Source organism: Puma concolor, unplaced genomic scaffold (genome assembly GCF_028749965.1).
Source record: "Puma concolor isolate L17-30 unplaced genomic scaffold, mPumCon1.1.hap2 unalloc_scaffold_22, whole genome shotgun sequence".
Lineage (NCBI taxonomy): Eukaryota > Metazoa > Chordata > Mammalia > Carnivora > Felidae > Puma > Puma concolor.
In genome coordinates this window covers 75,829-101,090 of record NW_028240228.1, presented here as the reverse complement: position 1 = coordinate 101,090, position 25,262 = coordinate 75,829, and the positions used below count along the sequence as shown (strand labels likewise).

At 43.2% G+C, this 25,262-nt stretch overlaps 2 protein-coding genes and 1 long non-coding RNA gene across 12 annotated transcripts in view; 2 read left to right on the top strand and 1 right to left on the bottom strand.

Annotated features, from left to right (window-relative positions):
- Nucleotides 1-45: 45 nt before the first annotated feature.
- LOC147571542 (uncharacterized) lies at nt 46-25,262 on the top strand. Of its 6 annotated transcripts, none has more exons than XM_086696273.1 (7): nt 46-2,172; nt 2,737-4,080; nt 4,450-4,933; nt 7,435-7,506; nt 9,592-9,663; nt 24,529-24,600; nt 25,163-25,262. In XM_086696273.1, the coding sequence occupies exons 1-7, from the start codon at nt 108-110 to the stop codon at nt 25,245-25,247; spliced, it is 4,194 nt and encodes a 1,397-aa protein (XP_086552399.1). In that variant the 5' UTR covers nt 46-107; the 3' UTR covers nt 25,248-25,262. The 6 variants fall into 6 exon arrangements, with proteins under 6 accessions (XP_086552399.1, XP_086552400.1, XP_086552395.1 ...); XM_086696274.1 differs by having other exon boundaries at nt 47-2,172; nt 2,737-3,197; nt 3,858-4,933; XM_086696269.1 differs by having other exon boundaries at nt 47-2,172; nt 2,737-4,933.
- The window catches only part of LOC147571541 (pleckstrin homology domain-containing family M member 1-like), a 32,659-nt gene continuing 24,896 nt past the window's right edge, over nt 17,500-25,262 (bottom strand). For 4 of the 5 annotated variants that reach the window (XM_086696277.1, XM_086696279.1, XM_086696280.1 and 1 more), the window contains one exon: nt 17,500-18,904. In XM_086696277.1, coding sequence (XP_086552403.1) covers nt 18,845-18,904 — 60 coding nt within the window. In that variant the 3' untranslated portion in view covers nt 17,500-18,844. Of the gene's footprint in view, nt 18,905-19,191; nt 19,377-25,262 lie in introns of all 5 variants that reach the window. The other variant, XM_086696282.1, reaches the window with a different exon arrangement.
- On the top strand, nt 21,109-22,301 carry LOC147571543 (uncharacterized). The gene is made up of 2 exons (XR_015247279.1): nt 21,109-21,412; nt 22,038-22,301. It is a non-coding gene; the product is annotated as an uncharacterized LOC147571543 (long non-coding RNA).

The following is a 25,262-nucleotide window of genomic DNA, read 5'->3' as shown; positions in this document are numbered from 1 at the left end:
AATAAAGGTGGCCTCAATAAAGACGTCAATAAATAAAGGGTGGGGCTTAGGCGGGGGAGGGGCGCGCACTTGCTAACAGTGCACGCGCGCATCACGGGGCTGCCATAATGGTTTGGCTCCCGCTCAGTTCCCAGCGCCAGTACCCCACTCGCCTGGGTCGCTGCGCCCCGGAGCCTCCGCAAGTCATGTCCCGGCTGCGCCTGTTGGCCCCACTGCTTGTCCTTATGTGGCAACCGTTGTGGCTGCTGGTCCAGGCAGCTCAGCCTCCAGAGTGGGCCCTGGACCCTGCCCAGCTGACCTCCGACCCCCTGGAGGCTGCTGAGCCCTGGTCGTCGCGCTCCTCTGATCCCCCACCCGAATCGCCCCAGGCGCTTACACCCCCAGCTGGGCTGGGGGGCTTTAATTACCTGGGGTCCTCTGCTCCAGCCCAGATGTTGGCCCCGCCTAAGGAGTTGACGGAGACTTTGGTTCCATTCCTGGACACGGATTCCGTTGGAGAACTACCCCCAGGGCCAGATGAGGATCTGAATGACCAGCTAACCCAGCATCAAAGGCTCCCAGAGGTGGTTCCAATGCCAGGTTGGGATTATTTAATGTTTCCCAGGGTTACAGGTAAGCCTTTAGATGTGGAACTTACCACAACTCCAGGGCCTGAGAAAGGTGTTGCACCTTCTATAGCCCAGCAAGAGGCCCCACCTCAGCCTCTTGAACATACTGAGGAAGCAGAACTTTCTCTAACCCAGCAAGAGACCTCGGGTAAGCCTCCAGAGGAGGTTGAGCCTTCAAGTGAGCGGGAGACCCCAGGTCAGCATTCCGAGCCTCCTGGGGTGATTGATCCTTCTCTAAGGCAGCAGGAGACCCCAGCTCAGCCTTCAGTGCCTCGTGAGGAAGCTAAGCCTTCTCTAAGCAAACAGGAACCCCCATCTCAGCTTCCAGACCCTTTTGGAGAAGCTGAACTTTCTCCAACCCAGGAGGAGGTCTCAGCTCAGCTTGCAGAGCTCCTTAATGAGGCAGAATCTTCAACCCAGCAGGAGACTCCAGCTCAGTCTCCAGAGGAGATAGAATCTTCTGCAACCCTGCAAGAGCAACCAGCTCAGCCTCCAGAGCTGCCTTCCAGGGAGGTGGAACCTTCTCCAACCCAGCAGGAGCACCCAGCTCAACCTCTATGGCATCATAAGATGACAGTTTCACCTCCAGGTCACTACCGTGATCAACATTTAAACCTGCCCAATGTCAGTTTGAAACCTCCAGATGTGCAGCTTACCATGACTGCAGAACCCACTACAGAGGTGGGACCTTCTGCAGTTCAGCACGAGACTAGAGCTCAGCCCTCAGTGCCTCTTAATGTGGAACCTTTTGAAACCCAGCATGAAGCCCCAACTCTGCCTCCACAGTCCCCTGAGGTTGAATCTTTGCCAGTTCAACAGGAGACTCCAACGCAATCTCCAGAATCTACCACACAGGAGAAACTTCCAACACAGCAGGAGACCCCAGTTCAGTATCCAGAATATCCTGGCGAAGTTGAACCTTCTCCAACCCAGCAGGAGGTCCCACATCAGCATCCAGCGCCCCCTGAAAATGTTGTATCTTCTCCAGTCCAGCACGAAGTCCCAACTCCACCCGAAGATTTTCCTGAGGAAATTGAACTTTCTCCAAGCCAGCAGGAGAGCTCAGCTCTGCCTCAAGTGCCTGTTGCAAGTAGAGAACCTTCTCCAATCCAGCAAGAGGTCCCAGCTCAGCAACCAAAGCCCAATGAGGGGGTCGAGTCTTTTCCAGTTCAGTATGAGCATCCAGCTCAGCCTCCAGGGTCCTCTACAGATGTTGTAGCTCAGTCTCCAGTACAGCATGAGGTGACATTCTCACCTCCAGGTCCAGGTGAAGCTCAGCATCCAGTGTTGCCTAATATCACAGTTAAACCTGTGGATCTGAGGATTTTCATAAGTCCCCAGGCAACTAAGGAGGTTGAACATCTTCCAGTGCAGCAGGATGTCCCTGCTCAATCTCCTATTCCCCCTGAGCAAGTTGAATTTTCTCCAGCTCAGTCCAAGCGTCTTTCCCAGTCTCCAGAGTCCCCTGAAGATGAGTCTTCTCCAGGCCAACAAGAGGTCCTAGCTCAGACTCCAGACCCCCGTAAGGCTGTGGAACCTGCTTCAGGCCAACAGGAGGCCCCAGCTCAGTCTGTAGTCCCCCAGCTGGCCCCAGCTGTATCTCCTGAGCCCCCTAAGGAGGTAGAACCTTCTCCCACACCACAGGAGGCCCCAGCTCAGCTTTCAGAGCCTCCTGAGAAGGTAGAACCATCTCCAGTTCAGCAGGAAGTCCCAGCTCAGCCTTCAGAGCCCCCTAATGAGGCAGAATCTTCTCCAACCCCGCAGGAGGCCCTGGTTCAGTCTCCTGTCCCCCAGCAGGCCCCAGCTGTATCTCCTGAGCCCCCTAAGGAGGTAGAACCTTCTCCCACACTGCAGGAGGCCCCAGCTCAGCCTTCAGAGCCCCCTAATGAGGCAGAGTCTCCAACCCAGCAGGTGGCCCCAGCTCAGTTTCCAGTCCTCCAGGAGTCCCCAGCTATATCCCCTGAGCCCCCTAAGGAGGTGGAACCTTCTCCCACACCTCAGGAGGCCCCAGTTCAGCCTTCAGAGCCCGGTAATGAGGCAGAATCTTTTCCAACTCAGCAGAAAGCCCCAGTTGTATCCCCTGAGCCCCCTAAGGAGGTAGAACCTTCCACACAGCAGGAGGCCCCACCTCAGCCTTCAGAGCCTCCTGAGAAGGTGGAACCATCTCCAGTCCAGCAGGAAACCCTATCTCTACCTCTCGAGCCACTTAAGGAGATAGAACCTTCTCTAACACAACAGGAGGTACAAGCTCAGCCTTCAGAGGCCCCTGAGAAGGTAGAACCATCTCCAATTCTTCAGCAGTCTCCAACTCAACCTCCGGAGCCCTCTAAGGAGGCAGAAACTCCTCCAGCCCAGCAGGAGGCCCCCGTTCAGCCTCCAGAGCCACCCGAGGAGGTTGTAGCACAACCTCCAGTCCGTAATGAGGTGACAGTTCCACCTCTAGGACAAGAGCAAGCTCAGCATCCAAACTTGCCCAATGTTACTATTCAGCCTGCTGACCTGGAGCTTACTGCAACTCCAGAACCTACTGTGGAGGCTGAGCATTCTACAATCATGCAGCAGACTATAGCTCCTCCAGAGGACACTGCGGTGACACCTCCACATCCAGAGCAGGTCCAGGCTCAGCATCCAAATTTGACTGAAGCCAGAGTTCAGCCTTTAGACCCGGAACTGACCATAACTCCAGAACCCACTACAGAGGTTGAAACTTCAACCACGCAAGAGATCCCAGGTCACCCTTCAGGGCCACCTAAGAAGGTTGTAGTTCAGCCTCCACTGTTTCGGGAGGTGACAGTTCCAACTCCAGGTCTGGATCGATCTCGTCATCCATTGTCACCTAATGTAACAGTTCAGCCTTTGGACCTAGAGCTTACCATAACTCCAGAACCCACTATGGAGGTTAAAGCTTCTACAGCCCTGAAGAAAACTACAGCTCCTCCAAAGGACCTTGAGGTAACATTTGCACATCTAGAGCAGGTTCAGGTTCAGCCTTCAACCTTGAATAAGGCCAAAACTCAACAGACCCCAGACCAGCCTCCAGAGCCGCCTAAGGAACTTGTAGCTCAACCTCCAGTATATCAAGAGGCAGCAGTTCCAACACCAGATCAGGATCAAGCTCAGCGTCTGTGGTTGCCGAATGTAACAGTTCAGCCTTTGGACTTGGTGCTTACCGTAACTACAGAACCCACTACGGATGTTAAACATCCCTCAGCCCTGCAGCAGACTACCGCTCCTCCAGAGGACCTTGAGGTGACATTTCCACATTCAGAGCACATTCAGCATCCAACCTTAACTAAAGTCACAGTTAAACCTTTGGACCCAGGGCTTCCCATAACTCCAGAATCCACTACGGAGACTGAACCTTCTCTAACCATGCAAGAGACCCCAACCCAGCCTCCAGAGCCACCTAAGGAGGTTGTTCCGTATCCATCCCAACAGGAAGTGACAGTTCCTACTCCAAGTAAGGATCAAGGTCAGCAACCAACATTGCCCAGTGTCACAGCTCATCATGTGGACTTGGGGCTTACCATAACTCCAGAACCTACTACAGAGGCTGAACATTCTACACCCATGAAGGAGACTACAGCTCCTCCTCCAAAGGACCGTGAGGTGACACTAGCACATCCAGAGCAGGTTCAGAGTCAGCATCCAAACCTGACTGAAGTCACAGTTCCACCTATGGACCTGGAACTTACTGTAACTGCAGGATCCAGTGTGGAGACTGAACCTTCTCCAACCATGCGAGACACCCCAACTCAGCCTCCAGAGCCACCTAAGGAGGTTGTAGTTCAATATCCATTCGAGCAGGAAGTGACAGTTCCAACTCCAAGTAAGGATCAAGGTCAGCATCCAGCATCACCCATCATCCCATTTCGTCATGTGGAGCTTACTATAACTCCAGAACCTATTACAGAGGCTGAACATTTGACAACCCTGAAGAAGACTACAGCTCCTCCCCCAAAGGACCTTGAGGTGACACTTGCACATCCAGAACAGGTTCAGAGTCAACATCGAAACCTGACTGAAGTCACGGTTCCACCTATGGACCTAGAAATTCCTGTAAGTCAGCAACCAGAGTCATTTGAGACAGGTTTTCCTCCAACAACTCAACATTCTGTGGTGCATTTTGTAAACTATACCTCAGAAAAGGCATACACAACTTTAACTTGGCAACCAGAACAGAATGCCGCCACAGACCTCAAAATATGTGAGCGCTGTACCTGCAAAGATGAGACACTGTCGTGTGTTGGTCTCAGCCTACAGCAGAGGCTCCGCAGAGTGCCCGAGCCGGAGCCCGACACCTACAACGGCACCTTCACCATCTTGTAAGAATCGCCTTTACTTGTTCGTTCTCTGCCTCCTGCTTGACATGGCCGTCTCTTCCTCAATGTCGTCCTGGGCCTTCCTCATCTCCCCAACCACGTTGACTGACTTTCTGTTTTTACCTTTTCTTTGTCAACTATCCCTTATCTTCATTTTCCTTTTTACTACTGTTCGCCCTTCTCCAATCTTTTACTTGTAATTGTCCTTATTCTTTTTCCTTATCCAATTTTTAGCCCCATTATTTCATTCCTTAACCTCTACTCTCCCATTTTTGCTCCATCCTCTATAATAGGATACAACAGAGTAGTGAAGAGTAGAGATTCTGGAACTAGATTGCCTGCGTTTGGGCCGAGGTCTGTCATCTATTAGCTTTGTGACTCAGTTTCCTTTTCTGTGAAATGGAAATTATGATAGCTACCATCTCATGGGATTATTGTGAGATCTAGATGAGGTAATACATATGAAGCACTTGGATCAGTGCCTGGCAAAATATGAGTGTTAGCTGTTATTATTTTGATTCCCCAGACCTCATCTTTGACCCCCGGCCTTCCACATACAGTACTCGGTTTGGGCCCAACCCAAGAGTAAGTACGATGGGCGCCACACTAGGATGAAATCGTCTTCAGAACATGAAATGACAGGTGGGAAGAAAGGAAATGGTCATAAAAAGGGAGGTGGCATGTAATTAAGTACTAAAAGAGGTACCATGGGTGTTGGAATTCAGCAGACTCTGTACTCAGTGGAGTATGGAGGTCAGGGAGAGCTGCATGGATAAGCTAACACTTTAGCTGAGACTTAAAGAGTGGCTCTGATGTGTTAAATAGAGAAAAAAATGGGTATAAGTCTAGGCAAAGGCATGGCTGCAGGAATGATCAGGAATTAAGAATTAGGTTAGGGGCGCCTGGGTGGCTCAGTCGGTTGAGCGTCCGACTTCAGCCCAGGTCACGATCTCACAGTTCGTGAGTTCGAGCCCCACGTCAGGCTCTGGGCTGACGGCTCAGAGCCTGGAGCCTGCTTCCGATTCTGTGTCTCCCTCTCTCTCTGCCCCTCCCCCATTCATGCTCTGTCTCTGTCTGTCTCAAAAATAAACAAACATTAAAAAAAAAAAAAAAGAATTAGGTTAAGCAGTTAAAGATCCAATTACGAGAAACATTGACTATCAGCTAGAGAGGTTTGAACGTTACATTCTGAGTTACAGAGGGCCATTGAAAGTTTTCAAGCATGAGATACAGACCATTGAAACGAGGATTATTTTCAGTTCCCCATATAGGGCGATCTGGAGAGGAGAGCTTGATCCAGCGAGACCAGATAGAATGTTCTAACAAAACCTAGGGGTAAAGTAACAAGGGGCCGAATCAGAGTTGCTGAAAAGAGTAGAAAGAAAAGCCTTGAGAGCACTGCAAAGGAGGAAGTGACAAGATAGACTAACTGATGACAGTCGCGGGTGGGGTGTGCACGGGAAAGAGAAAACTCAGATATTACTCTGAAACTTCTGTCCCAGAAAAGGAGAATGATGGAAGTTGAGGCATCTTTTACCAGGGAACATAGGAGCAACCAGAAGGCTTCAGGTTGACTGGAAATGTCCACCAGGCACAGGGGCAGATGGGTATCTGTTTTGAATTTATTCCTGACTCCCCTGAAAAAAATGTGTATATAAACTGACCAGGTAAGCTGTTGTTGAGGGAAGAGGACAAAACTACAGGTAAAGGTTCAAAGTCATACGCAGGGTTAGCGGTTGAAACTGAACCTCAGGCATTTAATAGCTTCTTTTAAACATGTGTAATTCATGGATACATGAGTTATCATGGATACTTTTTTTTGTTTTTAATGTCACAGGTATAGAGGATAAAACGTGAAAATCCCACCCCACCCTCCCTACCACTCATAAGATAACTCCTGTCACCTTTTTGGTGTGTGTCCTTCCTTCCCATCTCTTTCCTTTGCATTTTTTCCTAATTTCCTAATGAGGGGATACTTTTTAATTCCTTGCCCAGTGATTTGTTGCTTTTCCCTATGCAATATGTCTAAGAAATCTTTCCGTGTTAGTTATTCTAATTTCTAACTTCCCTTATCCTTCTAACACCTAGAGAGGTTTCAGTAGAGGGCTTCTTTACATTTGTTTGCTGATAATGGTAAATTTTTTACCATTTTTTTCGTTGAATTATTATTTTCTCATTGATTTGTGGAAGGAACCATTTTAGACACATAAGTGATTTGGGGGAAAAAAATACTTACCTCCAGAGTAATGAACAGGCGTTATCTACCCAAGGAATGGAACAAATAGGACGTTCAGGTTCTAAGGAGCTGCCTTGTTTGTGCCAGTGGCCCCACGCTAGCTCTTTATTAATTGCACCACCTGGGATGCTGATAGCTGCGGAAAGTAGAAAGTTGGCATTTACTGCATTGGAATATTCCCCACAGGGTTGCCAGTGATTCTCTTATTTATTCCGTTCATTCCCTTCCTACCTATTCAAGGATCTGAACTGTGTTTGTTTCTTCACAGAAATTTCCAAGGAAACTCTATTTCTTACATTGATGAAAATGTATGGAAGGGATACCGTTGGGCTGAGAAACTGTGAGTATATTCTCTCCAAATATGAATACAAAAAAAAAAAAACAAAAAAAAAAAACAAAAACTAACTGCATTCTAAGGTCCTTCTTGGTCCAGAACTTTGAAGTCAGTAGCTCTGAGGAAAGGTGTTTCCCCTTCCATATCCCAACTCAACCTCTACCGATTGCAATTCTGTGTTAATTTTTTTTTAACGTTTATTTATTTTTGAAACAGAGAGAGACAGAGCATGAACGGGGGAGGGTCAGAGAGAGGGAGACACAGAATCTGAAACAGGCTCCAGGCTCTGAGCTGTCGGCACAGAGCCCGACGCAGGGCTCGAACTCACGGACCGCGAGATCATGACCTGAGCTGAAGTCGGCCGCTTAACCGACTGAGCCACCCAGGCGCCCCTCAAGTTTTCTAATTTATTCAACGACCATTTCTGCTGCTCATAGACTGAGTTTTTTACTAATGATAATACTTTTCATTCATATAATCTTGAGTTGGTTCTTTTTATTAGATGTACTGTTTACCTCTATCTGAGGATATATTAATGATGCTATTCTAAATTTTTTATAGTGTTTATTTTTGAGAGAGAGAGAGAGAGAGTGAGAGACAGAGTGCAAGTTGGGGAGGGGCAGAGAGAGAGGGAGATACAGAATCTGAAGCAGGCTCCAGGCTCTGAGCTTCAGCACAGAGCCCAGTGCAGGGCTTGAACCCATGGACTGCAACCTGAGCCGAAGTCGGATGCTTAACCGACTGAGCCACGCAGGTGCCCCATTAATGTTGGTATTCTCAAATCCTTTTGTGTTTTCTCTGTTAACTGTGTCATTGACTATAAGCTGTTATATTTGTTTTTTATTTTCTGTCCTGAATGGAATTGGCTTTCTCACTCCACATGGTCATTCCTGAGTGCAATTTATCTTTGTAGTTGAGATTTGACTTGCTTCTGTTTTCTGGTCCTAAGGAAGAGGTGAAATGAACCACGGGGCTTGTTATTGGTGACAGGTCCCCCTGAGAGTTAAAGAAGAGGTGGGAGGTGACTTCTAATGGCTAGTCAGAGTGTAGACCCTTCCTCCAGGGTTCTGGGACCCTGCCCCCTTCTAACACCAATGGCTCCTGCCTGGAAGAAAACACCCTTTGCTGCCAGATCCCAGGAGGAAGGATGTGGGGTTGATGTGCTGTCCTTGGTCCTACTGCAGTATCCCAGCTAATCACCCTGTAGGTGGCTCCAAGGCATTTCTGGTGGGGAGTGTTTGTAGAGCTACTCCCTTGGCTTTGAGCTAAGGTTGTGGATTTTCTAATTGTATCTTTTCTAATCATTCTTAGGGACTTTGGTGGAGTTTGGAGTTTGGTAGAGACCTGGCATGTTTCAATCTGCCAGCTTGAAATAGCACAACCTCTTAGGAAGGCAATTTTGTACCCCTGTTAAATCCTGGAGAAACTTAGGCAAATGTGTACTAGGATATAAACAGAAAAATGTTCAAAGCAGCACTGTTTATAATAACTAAAAATTAGAAAAATCTAGTATCCACCAACAGTAGAAAGAACAAATAGCGTTACACGGGTATTTACTCTATACATATTAAACTGAGCATTTATGTTATGTGCATTTTATGCACATTTTTAGTTCTCACAGATACTTTTTGGTTGGGGAAAAAAATTAGATGGCTTTACTCGTAGCACTGATATGGTTATAAATAGGGCTTCCACAATAAAATTTGGGAAAAGAGAGGAGGAAGTGGCAGTTCTGTCCATGTTTTTGCCACTCAGGGCTGGATTCTAACAGAGATTTTGTGATCCAGAGAGTAGGCATTAAATGTACATTTTGGTGTGAAGAGTGGATAGGGGTGTGTGTGTGTGTGTGTGTGTGTGTGTGTGTGTGAGAGAGAGAGAGAGAGAGAGAGAGAGAGAGAGAGAGAGACAAAGGAGTATGTGAGAAGAAAATATTTGAATCAAACAGCAGAGGTCGCCATCCCTACATTAAATAAGAATTAGTGTATTTGGTGGCACCATTACCCAGGTTTCTCTCACATCTAGCGGTCCTGTGTAGCAAATAGTTGTAGTTATTTTGCATTTTGACCCAGAAATGACCTTTTCATTTTGCAGAATTCTCAGTGAAAATTATCTGACCGAATTACGTAAAGACACATTTGAAGGCCTGCTATCCCTCCAGTATTTGTAAGTTAATCAGTTCATCATTTATTATGAGTTTTTAGTTATATTATTTATTAAAAAATACAGGGTTCAAATTAGATAATTGCAACAATTTCTTCTAACAGTAGAATTCTGTAACTCTCTCTATTAAATTGTATAACTCTGTAAGTCTGTGGGGACCCAGCCCATCTCTAGCATTAAATACCTCCTATGCGTTTTCAACTTTTTAATTTTATAGACAAGATCTAGGAAAAAGCCCTTCAGTTGTAGAGGAAAAGGGGTAATGAGGTCTGAGCAATTATGGACACCCATATGAACCTTGTTATGTAAGTGTTCATATACCATCTGCCTTTATTTATATTTATTATTTATGGCCCATGGATCAAATCCTGTGTATGGTCTGTCTTGATACAACCTATGAGTTCAGAATGATTTTCATGTTCTTAAAGGGCTGTAAAAGAGAAAAGAAGAGAGAGAAACAGAGAATATGTGACAGAGACCGTATATGGCCTGCAAAGCCTAAAATATTTACTGTGTGGCCTTTACAGAAAAGGTTTGAAAAAGTTGGCTTAGTAAAATGAGAGGAATTGAAGTTAACCTCAAATTGTCACCTACAAGACAAGAAAATATAGAACACTTACATTAATTTGAATGCCATTAACCCAGAATTTTTAAATAATTTAATCTAAATGAAATATTTAAATATGAAATATTTAAGCAGGTGAATTATGTAAGCAGTATTACCAAGTACATATTAAATTATCAAGAGAACAGATTAGGGATTTCAGTGTGGGAAATTTTATTAGTTTATTTTTTTATTATTATTTTTTATGTAATTTATTGTTAAGTTAGCTAACATACAGTGTGCTCTTGGCTTCAGGAGCAGATTCCTGTGATCGGTGTGGAAATGCTTATGCCACCATAAAAATAGATGTTTAAAATGATGGTTAAGGGGTTGGGGCTCCTGGGTGGCTCAGTTGGTTGGGTGTCTGACTTTGACTCAGGTCGTGATCTCACAGTTTGTGGGTTCGAGCCCCGTGTCGGGCTCTGTGCTGACAGCTCAGAGCCCGGAGCCTGTTTCAGATTCTGTCTCCCTCTCTCTCTGCCCCTCCCCCACTCATGCTCTGTCTCTGTCTCTCTCAAAAATAAATAAACATTAAAAAAAAGATGGCTAAAGGGCACGTGGCTGTCTCAGTCATTAGAGTCTGCAACTCTTGATCTCGAGGTTGTAGGTTAGAGCCCCATGTTAGGTATAGAGATTACTTAAAAAAAATGAAATCTTTAAAAATATAATGATGGTTAAGTGGTATAGTTAGAAATGTTTACACTAAACAAACATCAGAAATGCCTCTAACTTTGCTAATTACAGAATAAACATCTCTCCAGCCTCATTGTCAAGGAAGAAATGTTTGCATATATCTCTGTACATTAGACATACAGAGATACTAATGTTCTTTGCTATGGAGGTTCAGTGTTTATTCTTTGCCCATGCCATCCAAAGCTGTGTATTTCATTAATCCTTTTTTTAAAAATTTTTTAATGTTTATTTATTTTTGAGAGAGAGAGAGAGAGAGAGAGAGAGAGAGAGACAGAGTATGAGCAGGGTAGGCACAGAGAGAGAGGGAGACACAGAATCCGAAGCGGGCTTCAGTCTCTGAGCTGTTGGCCCAGAACCCGATGCGGGGCTCGAATTCATGAACAGTGAGATCATGACCTGAACCGAACGAAGTCAGATGCTCAATCGACTAAGCCATCCAGGCGCCCCTCATTAATCCTTATTAATGATGTGCTTTAGAAAATAGATTCTTCTTGCAAATGTAGAAGGCTTAAGGGTAGTGAGTAAAAGGAATCTCATATGACACTAAAAATAGTCCTTCAAATTATCAAACCTTCCAAGTCTTAGGGGACAACCACTTTGTATTGGTCTTCTTGGCTACCTCTGCCATCTGGGCTCCAAACGTTACAAACACAGTTTGGAGAAAAACAAAAGAGACAAACTGCGCAATGGATTGGGCCTTTCATTATTTCTACTATGAGGTACTTTGTAAGCCAATTATTTCATGTTAGGTGAAGTGTTCTCATTCATTCATTCAAAAAAAAATGTGAATCAAAACCTAAAAAAGAATGTGACAGGCCCTATGCCCAGTACCATAGGCACGCAGATGGTTAAGACAGGCTTCCCACCCTTGTAGGAACTCATGATTTCACAGGGAAAATAAACAGAAGCTTAAACCATAACGCATAAGCACTAAATGGATGATGAAGCACTGACAGAGTGCAGAAGCGGGAGCCACAAAGTCATAAAACCACATTTCTTTTCAGTCATTTTGCTCCTTCTACTCACTACCCAGCTGTTAATTTATTTTATAAATATTTGAGTTTGTTCTTTGTCCATGCATCAGTTTTAAACACAGTAGACAACGCAGATGAGCAAGACTAGTCCATACTTTCATGGAGTTTATGCCCAGAGGAAATGGAATGCCAGAATAACTATATTAAGAAGAAATTGGGGCACCTGACCGGCTGAGTCAGTAGAGCATGCGACTCTTGATCTCAGGGTCGTGAGTTCAAGCCCCAGGTTGGGCGTGGAGTCTACTTTAAAAAATTCAAAGAAGGAGAAGAAGGAGGAGGAGGAGAGGGGGAGGGGAAGAAATGGATTTGGGCAATGAGAAGTATAAGTTGTTTTTGGAACATAGAAGAGGGGGGAAGACTTCAAGTTGGATCAGGGAAGTTACTAGAGAAATGCTGTTTGAACAGAACCTTGAATGGCTATGACGTGTCATCGGATAGACATCTTGGGAAGAATATGCTTGCAAAATAGAGTGAGTGAAAGGCAAAATGCAGGAGAAATTTCTTTGGTATCTGTAGAGTAGGAAACTAGAGCCAGATTTAGGATTTTGAAGGCCTTGGATAATATGCCAAGCTACCGTGTTATCACAGCAGTGCTCTAGGACAAACTTTAGACTGCACCAGGGTCACTTGGAGGCCTTGTCAGAACACAGGTTCCACCTCCACAGTTCCTGATTCACTCAGTCCGGAGTAGAGCTGAGAATTTGCATCTTGAGTAAGTTCCCAAGTGACTCTGATATTTGAGAACCACTCCTGGAGAATTAATCTGGTGACTGTGTGCAGTATAGATTAGAATGGGAGAGACCAGAGATGACAATGCCAGCCAGAAGATGGTGGTACCCATGTAGGTGGAAAGTGAGGGACTCGGCTGAAATCAATGGAAATAAGAGGGTCAACTATAATCAAGAATGGGTGTTTCCAAATAAAAATCCAGTACCATGTTGTTTTTTTGTTGGCCCCACTTGCAACTGAAGCAGTTGATAAATTCATAGAGCGTTTAGGCAATGTACAACCAAAAATAAATTTCTATTAATATGATAATATAATTCTGAGTTCGTTCAAAGTTAGGTATTGATTAGAGGAGTAACTTCTTTTCAAGTTAAATGAAAAGGTATCTTTTATCTCTTCTGGTATTGACTTGGTGTCGAGAAATACAACTAAACCAGGAAGGTGTGCTAATGTGAGAATATCCCTTTTAATATTAGAAATTATATGTGGAGATCACAACTTTGAGCTCATAATTTAGAAATTGATGAGGCCACAGAAAGTCATTTAATCAATTCTTCTGCTCTCAGGAAAGATTACTTCCAAGATCTATCAAGATCTATAGTTGTATGTTTTATGTATGAAGATCACAAAGGTGAGACTCTTAAGAAAGGTGAGGGCAGGGTTAGGGGCTCTGGAAGGTTCAAATAACAATTCCTAATACTCAGAGTTTAGCCAAAAGCTACTTATTCAATACTATCATCCTACTAATTAGATAGCTTATAGCTAATTGAGGCAATATTTTCCTTTTCCTTTTCCTAGAGATTTATCCTGCAATAAAATACAATATATTGAAAGACGTGCATTTGAATCCCTACCTTTTTTGCAGTTTATGTAAGTTACAAATATAATTTCATTATATTTGGAATTTTTATTAAACTTAATTGTAAACCTCTTTGTTATTCACTTTGAATGAATGAAACTTTATTAGTCGAAAGCTACTAAAATTATGTAGCAAATCTTTTTTGTCTGTGGCAAAGTTTGGTGTGAGAGTTATTATAGAGGTCAGAGTGAATCGTTCTAGAGCAGCAGTTCTCTGCCAGGGTGCTTTTGCATCCAGGTGACACTTAGTAGTGTCTAGAGACATTTGTGATTGTCAGACTGTAGATGTGCTGCTGGCATCTAGTGGGTGGAGGCCAGGGCTGCTGTCACACCCTACAGTTCACAGGGCAGCACCCCCCCCCCCATAACAAAGATTATCCAACCATAAATCTCAACAGTGCTAAAGTTGTGAAACATTTTTCTAGAGAAATAAACTTACTTCTCTAGAAAAAAATACTTACTTAACACAAGTATTTATTGAGCATTTACTGATTTGTATCTAATGCACCACATGTATAAACATGAAAGTATAAATCTTTCATGCAAATATTTTTTTAAAAAGGCAAGCATCTTTCATAGTGAGATTTCTTTAGTGTATGGAGAGAGTATTGTGGTTATGTTTCGTTATCTATAAATTAGAATCACTGCCAAAGGATAAATATTCTGAAAATATCTTGTTTTTCTTCTTCATTTGTGTCTTGTTTTTTTGTTGTTGTTGTTGTTTTTTTGTTTTTTTGTTTTTTTTTTTGGTGTGTGTAGAAATCTTCGTTACAATTTACTCATCAAACTGAGCTTTGGAACATTTCAGGCCTGGCATGGAATGCAGTTTTTACACAAGCTGTAAGTGAAATAGAAAATGAATACATGTAAAAAAAAAAAAAAAAACTACATGTAAAAATATCATACAGTGATTGGTTAGGTGTGTGTTAATAAACCCAGTATGAATTCTGGAAAGTAGGTCTTAAAATCCATTTTTTTTTTCAAATGAGGAAACTAAGGTACAAAGAGGCCAAGAGACTTGTCTTAACTCCTAAATGGCACTCTCTGCCCTCCCTCGTACCCAGCTTTGTGTGGGCAGTGAAGGCCCCAAGCAAGTAACACCCAAGTCAGTATTATCATGGGAATTCGTGACAGTGATGCTTCCCCAAGGTGTGCGTGGTCCTTGAAATCCACTTCTGAATTTAACTTTGATTCTGGCTCACGTGCAAGTTTCCTGTGCAAAAGAGAACTGCGAAGAACTAAGTTTAGCACAGAGTTCTCCAGGCAGCAAAAGGTGTGGGTGCTTCCTCAGCCATCAGGAAAGCAGCAAGAACTCCTGAACACCTGCCACAGGGCACTGCTCTCCATGTGCTTTCTTTCCTGACCACTCTTCAGTTAAGAAGTGTGTGACTCCCTTTCAGCCGGGACATTCTGTGATTTCTCTGTCAAAAAGCAAATCATACTGGGCATGTTCAGTGGCCTGAGGGGGATGTTGAGACTCAAGGTTGAAGACCCTCCACTAAAGCAGACGCTGGAAAAGACTGGCTCACTGTCTTGTGGTTCAGAAATCCGATTTCACAGCTTATCTTCCGTTAGATGAAAGTGTTTACGGTGTGTCTGGAGCTGGAGTAAGTTCCTGCGGGTGCCCAAGAGCAGGGGCCTCCTCTCTCATTAATTTGCTGATGCCTAACTTGGGGAAAGAATACTGAGGGTCAGTTTTTTGTTTTGCCAGCATGCCAGAGAACGGGCTCATTGAGTTTCTCCACCAAGAGGTTTTAGTGGTGTCAATATAATGTCTTAAAAGTCACCACCTCTACTAAGCATCTTATAACACCAAGAGTCTCTTCTAAGAATCTGAATTTCATAGTTATGTAGGCAATACAGGACAAAATAGGGTGGAATCCGTTGATAACAATGAATGAATTCATTGAAAAACAATCCGTGCCACGCGCACTCTATGTCGACAATGTACTAAGTACCGGGGGTACAAAGAATATACAGGGACTGTCCCCAAGAATCTTTCATACTGGAAAAAGGAGAAAAAGATGGCCTTTTTCTTGTAATTTACTAAGATATTTGTAAACTGATGGAAACCCCTGTCTTGCCCGACTGAGATCTCTATCAGTTAACCATTTGTTTTCTTTCCTTTCCTTTGTCCTCCAGCAGCCAGAATGACACATATCCCACCTGGGGTGGGGGCATGTGCTAACTTGTATTTTGCCCTCAACTTGCCCCATGCTCCCTCATCAATCTTACATGACAGAGAAAGGTAATTAAAGAACCAGAGCTAGCTGGTATTGAGAATAAATTAATACTCATGCCATGTGTGTTATGCCCAGAATTCGTGATCCCCAAATACCGCCAGGGAGCCGAGTCCGGTGTAAAAGCAAAAGAGCCTTTATTGGAGCTAGCTCGAGCTCAATCCCCTACCTGCACTGTCGAAGCTGTGAGATACCCGGGAGAGAGAGCCAGTTTCAAAAGGACAAAGGTTTTACTGGTGCCTAGTGGCAGTTGGTGAGGTAATGGCTGCGGCCTCAGCTGATTGGCTGGGGAAGGGTCCTGGGGAAGAGTCCTGTTAGGCAGTTGGGGGGGGGTTACTCAAGGGGAGGAGGTGTGGTCAAGGTGAAGGACACAGAACAAGATGGAGTCGGCCGGTGTAGGCCCGCCCTTTCAATGTGGTTTGAATAGAGCTGTACTACTAAAACGAATTCACAGTTAACTTCCAAAACATTATCACAGTACAGTAAGTGTGTATTGGAGGTTGGGCTCCTTGTTTGGGGCCAAACTTTTCTTTTCTTTTTTCTTTTTAACGTTTATTTATTTATTCTGAGAGAAAGAGAGCGTGCGCAGGGGAGATGCCATCCCGTGAATTCAGTCACGTTATTACCTATGTGACTTATTACTGGGGTGTTTATAAGTTGAAACAGTATTTTCTCCAGCATTAAATAAGTTTGTAAACCTTTTGGGCCCCAGCTGAGGTGGATTTATCTTGAACTGACTGGAGCTTAAACTTCAGGTCTCCTCACTTACATAGGCCCCTTCCAAAGTCTTGGGAGGGACCCTCGCAATTCCTGTACGCATAATTTTGCATGTTTTGATGAGGCAGGATTTCCCAAAGTAGATGAGGTTCAGACCCTACAAGGCCTTGATTCACCCCTGGGTTTCAGGTAATTATATCTCAGTAAGTTTTTTGAATGAAGCCTCTTAAGTTATTGATAAACACTGAGTGAACACGTTAGCGGTGTGGTAAAGTCTATTTTGAATCTGAAATCCACCTCAAAGCCATGCCAAGAGTTTATTAATAAGGTACCACTTTTTGAATGGTAGTAATAATCCTGTTTCTTTCAGATGAAATCAGGAATGAAATATATTATGGAAAACCAACAGTGGTTGATAATCCTAAATGTTAAGTATAGTTTTTTTTTTTTTTTCCTGACTTTAAAGTGCTTCTCCTTCATTCACCTACACAGGTCCAGACTGGTGGCTTATTTTAAAAAATTCACTTCATTGGTTCTAACAGTACGAGCTCCATGATTTTAGAAGCTGAAGGACTCTACGATGTAGAAAGGCTGTACCTTATCGGGATAGAGCACATTCACATGCTGGCTCGTCTGTGGCGCATCCGTATTGTGCCAAGAACATAAGCTCTAAGGGAGAATAAGGAAAATCTAAGCCTTGCCCCTGTTGAATTATTGTTGAGAATATCATTGAGGTAGGTGTGGCCACCCTCTGAAGGCAAACTCGAGCCCCAGTCACAGACACGCCCTAACGCTCCCCCAGTCAACCGGCATCTGCTTCCTTTTAGACAGCTGTGTGCCCACAAAAGTTGACACACTTCAGGATATTGTCATCGCTTTTTGGTATGTACTGGAAATCCTGGCAGCTTCTTCTCAGATTCAGAAAGGCATAAACGTTAAGGATGAAGATAACAACTCAGGGCTGTCCTTTTGGGGTGATTTAGGGTAACTTTTATTATTTTCCGTGTGTGGTAGTTCAAAAGCTTTGCCATAGTCATACCCAACTATTACTTTTCTTCTCCCAGCTGCATCTGAGTCTTCCCACGTATATACCAAGGCATCTTCTTTCTCTGGGAAGCATGGTAGTTGCTCCTCCGCCCCATATCATTTCTTTAATACCGACCTCTATTAGGTATTTACTGCGCTCCGGCACTATGCTAAGACCTTTCGCTTGTGCTGCAAGTAAGACAATGTGTCTTAAACTCTTAGAATAGAGCCTGGCACGTGGGAAGTGCTCCGGACGTGGCCCCTCACACGGCACTTCATTTTCGTTTTTCCAGCAACTCTTGTGACACAGGTAGTATTATCCTCATTTTGGGGATGAGGAACTTGAAACTCAGAGACATCGGGTGACTTGCCTAGGTTCACACTGTCAATAAGTGACAGAAACACTTCAGAAGCTTCGCGAGTAATACAATTCCGCATTCCCTGGCACTAGGTAGGACCTGAATGACAACTGGCCTTTTGGGCGTCGTCCCTTGGAGTCAGCTTCTCACTGGAATAGGACCTTTCGAGCAGGGAGCTCCTTTTCCCTATGCTTCTGGAGTTCCTGGCCATGCCACCTATGGGCATCCCCAGGCTTCCTGCTCACCGCCTGGTGCAACTATCACATCGTCACTGCTAGGCACCCACTCTGTGCCCAGCCTTATGCTAGGTGCTTTGCACATGCTCTTTCCTTTAATCCTCAAGTTGCCTTATGAGGTAAATGCTGCTAAAAGGACTCGGAGACGTTCGTTACTTAAGTCCCTTCACCAGGAAGTGACAGCCAGAATTCAGACCTAGGTCTGCCTGATTCCAGGGCCCTTGCTTCTTGGGCTGGTCCTCACTGCCAGAAACTCCTCTTCAAGGCTATTCTCAGAACTTTAATTAAAACATAGGCTCACCATTTCAGATTCTTTAGGCTTCGCCCCTCCCCCCGCCCAACCCCTGAGAAAGGATTTACGTGATGCCCTTAGATGTCTTGCATTGAGGAGCTTCCCATGGGGAGTCACGTTCTCATGGCTCATGGACCTATGTAGATGAATAAAGGAAAGGGGTTATTCTATCCCCAGGTACTTCAAACAGACTGGAATAGGGTCTAGATCACTCCACTTATCTCTTCAACTGCTTTCCTCCAACGAGCCAGTTTTCCCTCCATGCCTTGGGATTCCAGCGTAGAGAGTTTGGAGTTTGTCCTATTTGAAATTTATTTTCACTGCCTGCTTTGGACATTTTTTCAGCTAAAGCTGTTAGGATTTCAGTACATTCAGGACAGTGGTGACAAGCTTCAGTCCTCAAGTCTTCTCTGTCTCCTCAGTTAATAGAAAGGAAACGTAGCCCATCTGTCTGGACCTCTGTAGAAGAATTTGGAGAAAAAAAAAATAACACGTAAGAAATGTTCCCTTATTTTGTGAGCTACCTTTAGTCTGTCCCGTTGCTCTGCAACAGAAAGCTTTTGCAAAAATACTTGAGTTTTCCTCTTCAAATAAGATACAGTTTTTTAAAAAACAAAAGAATACCTAGAACAGTATTTCTTCAACTTTGATTATGAGACAGTCTTTGAGGATAACTGTTGTTATGTTTGACTCCCATAAAGATAAGCCCACGAATATCCAAAAGCCAATAGACTGAGTCAGCACACCTTTTATCTGTAAGATGAGGGAATTGAACGGAAATGGAGATGATCTCTAGTGCAATGTCCACCGTTCGTTCGTATCGCAGTCTGTGGAAAAACAATTGCTGTCGGTCCAGCAGAGGTAACCTGTCGGGTCAGTTCTCATTCTCCCCTTGGCTCAGGCACAATAGCTCCATGAAGAAAAGGCAGCACTAAAGACAGGAGGAAATAGGATAATTTGGAGTGGCCTGTATTTTGTTTTCACTACAGATAAACACGGGGCATTCATCTCAGCAGGAGGGCTGCCTGGGTAAGAGGAAGCACTGAGCCGATGGGTATAAGGCCATGGGTGAGCTACCAGGAAAGAGGGGGGGACAGTGGGGGTAGAGCACTGAGATAGTTGGGGGGAAGGATAACGAACTACTAAATTGTTTTGGCTGCATAACTCTTCATAGTCTTTCTTAATAGGGAGCCGGGGGTGGGCGCGGGGTGGAGCGGGGGGGGAGCAGTGGGCAGGGGAAGACACACACGTGGAAGAGCTTACTTGCACAGAGCCCACCAGTAAGCTTGTAGGTATGAATGCCATTGTTATTGTTTCAAAGCCAAAGGACATTCAGAGCCTCAAGGTTGAGGAACTGTGTTTAACCAGACATGTGACACTCACGTTCTTTCTCTTCATAACATTGTCTGACTGGATATTAACTAGTGTTACACAAACCCGACATGTTAATGGGCCTGAAAAAACGTAGAAGAATGGGCTGGAATAGGAAGAATAGGGGAGTTTCCAAGGCAGGAACAAAAACGCATGGCTCCCAGCCGCACCGCTAACTCCCTCTGACCTCCGTTGTGGAAGAGTTTGAATCTTCGCTCCCCTTTTCTCCACCTACTAACATGTTTATCTTCTGGCAACTGGTTCTCTATTTATCACAACGTGGTTCTTTTTTTTTTTTTTTTTTTCAAATTGAGATATAGTCCGCATAATAGAATATGCAACGTTATAAAGTATATAGTGCAATGGTATACTTTGATAGACAGTAATCACTGCTAATTCCAGAACATTGTCATCACCCCCCTCAAAAGAAATACCATACCCATCAGCCTTTACTCCCCATTCTCCCCTCCCCCCAGGCCCCTGGCAACAACTAATTTACCTTCTGCCCCTATGGATTTGCCTATTCTGGACATTTCATCGAAATGTGTGTCTAGTTTCTTTCACATAGCTTGTTGGCTTCAAGATTTATCCGGTTGTAGCATGTTTCAGTACTTCATTCTTTTTTTAATGTTTATTTATTTTTGAAAGAGAGCGCACACACAAGCGGGGAAGGGGCAGAGGGAGAGGGGGACAGAGGATCCAAAACCACAGAGCCTGATGTAGAGCTCGAACTCATGAACTGTGAGATGACGACCTGAGCCAAAGTCAGATGCTTAACCGACTGAGCCACCCAGGTGCTCCAATCACATTTTGTTCATCCATTCGTGAGTTATTGGACATTTGGATTATTTTGACTTTTTGGCTCTTATGAATAATGCTGCTATGAGTATTCATGTACAAGTTTTTGTGTGGTCATATGTTTTTAATTCTCTTGGGTACGTACCTAAGAGTGGAATTGCTGGGTCATGTAGTAACTCTATATTTAACCCTTTTGAGGAACTGCCAAACTGTTTTCCACAGTGACTACACCATCTTACATTCCCACCAATGTATGAAGATTCTGGTTTCCCCAAATCTTGCTACCACTTATCATTGTCTCTCTGTTCGATCATAGCCATCTTAGTGAGTGTAGAGTAGTATCTCATTGTAGCTTTGATTTCTATTTCCCTAATGACCTAAGACATTGAGCATCTTTTCATGTGCTTATTGGCCATTCATGTATTTTCTTTGGCGAAATGTCTCTTCAAATCCTTTACCCATTTAAACATTTGATTATTTGTCTTTTTCTGAGTTTTAAGAGTTCTTTATATATTCTGGATATTCTGGATACTAGACTTGTATCAGACATATGATAGTTTTGGGTTGTTTTTTTATTTTTAAATAAAGTCCAGCTTACCTATTTTTCCTTTGGTTTGTTGTGCTTTTTGTGTCATGTCTAAGAAACTGTTGCCTAAATCCAAGGTCATAAAGATTTCTCTCCTGAGAGTTTTATAGCTTGAGCTCTTCCATTTAGGTCTTTGACTCATTTTGAGTTAATATTTATATATGGTGTGAAGTGTAGGAATCCAACTCCATTATTTTGTATGGGGATATACGGTTGTCCCAGCATCATTTGAAAACACTAGTCTTCCCACATTGAATGGTGTTGGCACCCTTGTTGAAAATCAGTGGGCCATAAATGTGAGGATTTATTCCTGGACTGTCAGTTCTGTTCCATCAGCTTACATGTCTGTTCTTATGCCAGTACCACACCGTGATTACTGTAGTTTTGAAGTAGGTTTTGAAACCAGGGCGTGTGAGTCTCCCCATTTGGTTGTTCTTTGTCAAAATCGTTTTGGAGCCCCTGGGTAGCTCAGTTGGTTAAGTGGCCGGCTCTTGATTTCAGCTCAGGTCATGACCTCACAGTTTGTGAGATGGAACCCCGTGTTGCCATCTGCACTGACAGCATGGAGCCTGCTTGGGATGCTCCCTCTCCTTCTCCCTCTGCCCCTCCCCTGCTCACACTTTTCCCCACTCACACTCGCTCATGTTTGCTCTTCTGCACGGGTGTGTATGCTCGCTGTCTCTCAAAATGAATAGATAAACTTTTTTTTTTTTTTTTTAAAGATCATTTTGGGCTATTCTCGGTCCCTTGAATTGACATACAGATTTTAGAATTAGCTTGCCAATATTTGGAAAGAAGTCAGTTGGGGTTTTGATAGGGATTATACTGAAACCACAGTTCAATCTGGGGTATAGTGCCATTTTAACAATATTTTCTTCTGATCCGTGAACATGGCATATCTTTACGTTTATTTCAATCTTCTTTAATTTCTTTCAACAACGTTTTGTGGTTTTTAGTGTGATTCTTGCACTTCTTTGGTTAAATGTTTTCCTAAGTATTTTATTCTTTTGAGTACTGTTATACATGGAATTGTTTTCTTAATTTCATTTTTGGAATAGTCATTGCTGATGTATAGAAATAAAGCTAATTTTTACATATCGATCTTGTGTCCTGTAACCTTGCTGAACTCATTTATTAGTGCTAAGGTTTTTTTTCTACATTCCCAGGAATATGTCTTGTGGTCTTCTAGTTACCCAGGAAGATGTTGGAGCATTTCAAAGTCCCTATGGACATCTCATTTCTCAGCTTTTCCCTTTTAGGCTTTTTGTTTAGGCTATTTTTTGTCTTGTGATCAATTGCCTCACATAGCTGCCAGATTAAAACATTTATCTATAATTGTTTTCAAAAAAGGCCCCTTGGGAAGAGGCTATTTTAGCACTGTGCAGTTCTCAGTGAGGTCAAGGGCAAGGCTTTCAAGTGAAGTTTTTTAGGGACCCCACTAGACAGGTAAAACAATGACAGTTTGTTCTTTGGGAATGAGGCTTTAAGGAACTTCAGCTCCATTTTGTTCCCCTGGGATGTGGGCAATTTTTAAGGTTCTCATCAGGATGGAGAGCAGAGGTTGAGGACAAGTTAAAACAACAGAGCTCACTGTTCTTATAGAAATTAGTAATTTTTTCTTTAATACATGCTCTCCGGGTTGCTGCAAGCCCATTGGTTAAAATTTCCAAAGTTCTGAGAAAGTTGATTTTGACCATTTTTGCTAGTTGTTGTTGTTGTTGTTGCTTTTACGGAAGGATGAATTTTCAGACGTCCTTCCTCTCTCATTTTCACTGATTCACCTGTAACAGGGCTTTAAAATCTCTAAAGTCTCAGGGCACCTGGGTGGCTCAGTTAACTGCCTGACTCTTGATTTCGGCTCAGGTCATGATCTTGCGGTCATGGGATCAAGCCCCATGTCAGGCTCTGCACGGGGCATGGAGCCTGCTTGGGATTCTCTCTCTCTCTCTTCCTCTGCCTCCCTTCACTCATACTCTTGTACTCTCTCTCTCAAAAAATAGAATAAAAAAATAAGAAATGAAATCTGTAAAGTCTCAATGATCACAGGCTAATTAAATACTTAATCATGGGAGATGATTAGAGGAAAGGAATAAAAATAGAAAATGTAATTCTTAGAGAAGCTCTCCCAGATGGAGAGATGAAGTTCAGCAAAGTGTTTCTATATTTAATGCTCTCAAAGTTAAGTTTAAGGTAACGGCTATTTTAAACCCCCTTTTTTCCATACAATTTAAATACAGGCTTTGGAGTCAGAACTGAGTTCAGATTCCATCTCTGCTTCTTGACTGGCTGGACAAACTGGGACAAATTATACAACCTCTCTGTACTTCAGTTTCCTCACTTGTAAAATGGGGTAATGATGTATCTATCACATAAGGTTATTGTGAGGTTTAAATGTGAAATGCTGATCACAGATGCCCCATAGCTCAATAGTATTGGTTGTGATGATTATCCTTATAATTTTGCAAAAGTACAGTGATGATTCTTGAGCAGAGTCAACCTAAAGGCAGATTTTCTTTTCTTTCTTCCTGTTTCCTTCACTTTATTTTTGCTGTAAAGAACTGAGAAGAAAATCTACTCAGCATTTTGGAATAAAAACTTGTGTCAAGCAGTGACAAAATGTTATTTATTCAACAAGCCTTCACTAAGTAACTAGTAAATAACAAGCACTCTGTCAGGCACAGGGACAAAAATGACAATAGAGTATGGTCCCTGCCCTCAGGGAGCTGGCAGTCCAGGAGATGGATAAGGAAACGGGATCATATGCCACCTAACAAAGGCTGTCATAGGAGAATACACATGGTGGGGGTATAGCTTTCACCATTTCCTCTTAAATTAATCCCTTTGTCTTTGGCCCCCAAACTGAGGAATTGGTCCTATTTTTGTCTTTAACCGGGTGTTTTAAACTGTGGAATTTTTTACATTTCTAGAGATAAAGGAAAAGCACCTAGAATTATAGAGGACACTAGAAACAGTATTTCCTACAGAGCCTGGGCTTCCTACCAGCATAGTCACTTCTAGGGTTTTCAGCCCAAAAAGTTCTTTGGCATATCTTGGCTTTGCTGTCCACGTAAAAAAAAAAAAAAAAAAAAAAAAAAAAAAAAAAAAAAAAAAAAATTTTTTTTTCTCTTTCTGTTCTCCACTTTATCGTCCAGAGAGCTGGGTAGTTCCCAAAGGAAGAGTGCTTTACAGAATGTAAGGGTGATTTATAGGCAAAGGCAGAAAATGATTAGTTTTAACCTTCCAGTTCCATACCCCCAAAATGAACATAAACGTTCGTGGTAGTCATTACTGGAAATGCAGATCATTTTAATTCCATTGCATTTTTCAGAATTATCAGTCGTAACCCTCTGTCAGCTGTTGAAGATTCCTATCTTTTTAAGTTGCCAGCATTAAAATATTTGTAAGTATTGCAACAATCTCATGGCTCATGAGATGATTTCTGATCTTTTTTGTTGTCATCAAAAGATTAAGTATTTTGCGTTTTGGGAAAAAGTCCTAATTTAAGTTTTAACTCGGTTATTGAAATAAGCATTATTAGCAAAGAAAAAACGTATATGGGCAAGATAGCCTGCAGAGGAAGGAATAGTATTGAAGAACACATAAGAGACATGGGACTTGCAGATGTAGGTAGAAATACCATTTATCTCAAAGTGGAAAGTGGAGTAAGGTGTATATTAAAAGAAAAAAAGACTAATCAAGAGAGGTGGATGCAATTGAGAATGAAAATGAGGATAAGAGTAAAAAGGATTGTACTGTTGAGCACCAAGGTGATTAATTTGATGATGCACATAAAATGTCTTCATTGGGAGTTTTCTGAAATTATTGTCCATAGCAAGAAAACTCTTGAGCTGACTTGACAAAGAAGCCAGAATTGAAGTAACCACATGTTGTTAAGTATCTTTTTAGGTACAGAATTTTTATCCTTGGGTTCAAATCACGCATGTTTGGGCTTTCTCCTTCAGAGACATGGGATCAACACAGGTGTCACTTACAACAGTTGAGAGCATCCTCATGATGACCCTTGAATTTGGAAACACTGTAAGTTGATTTTTCTTATGTGTA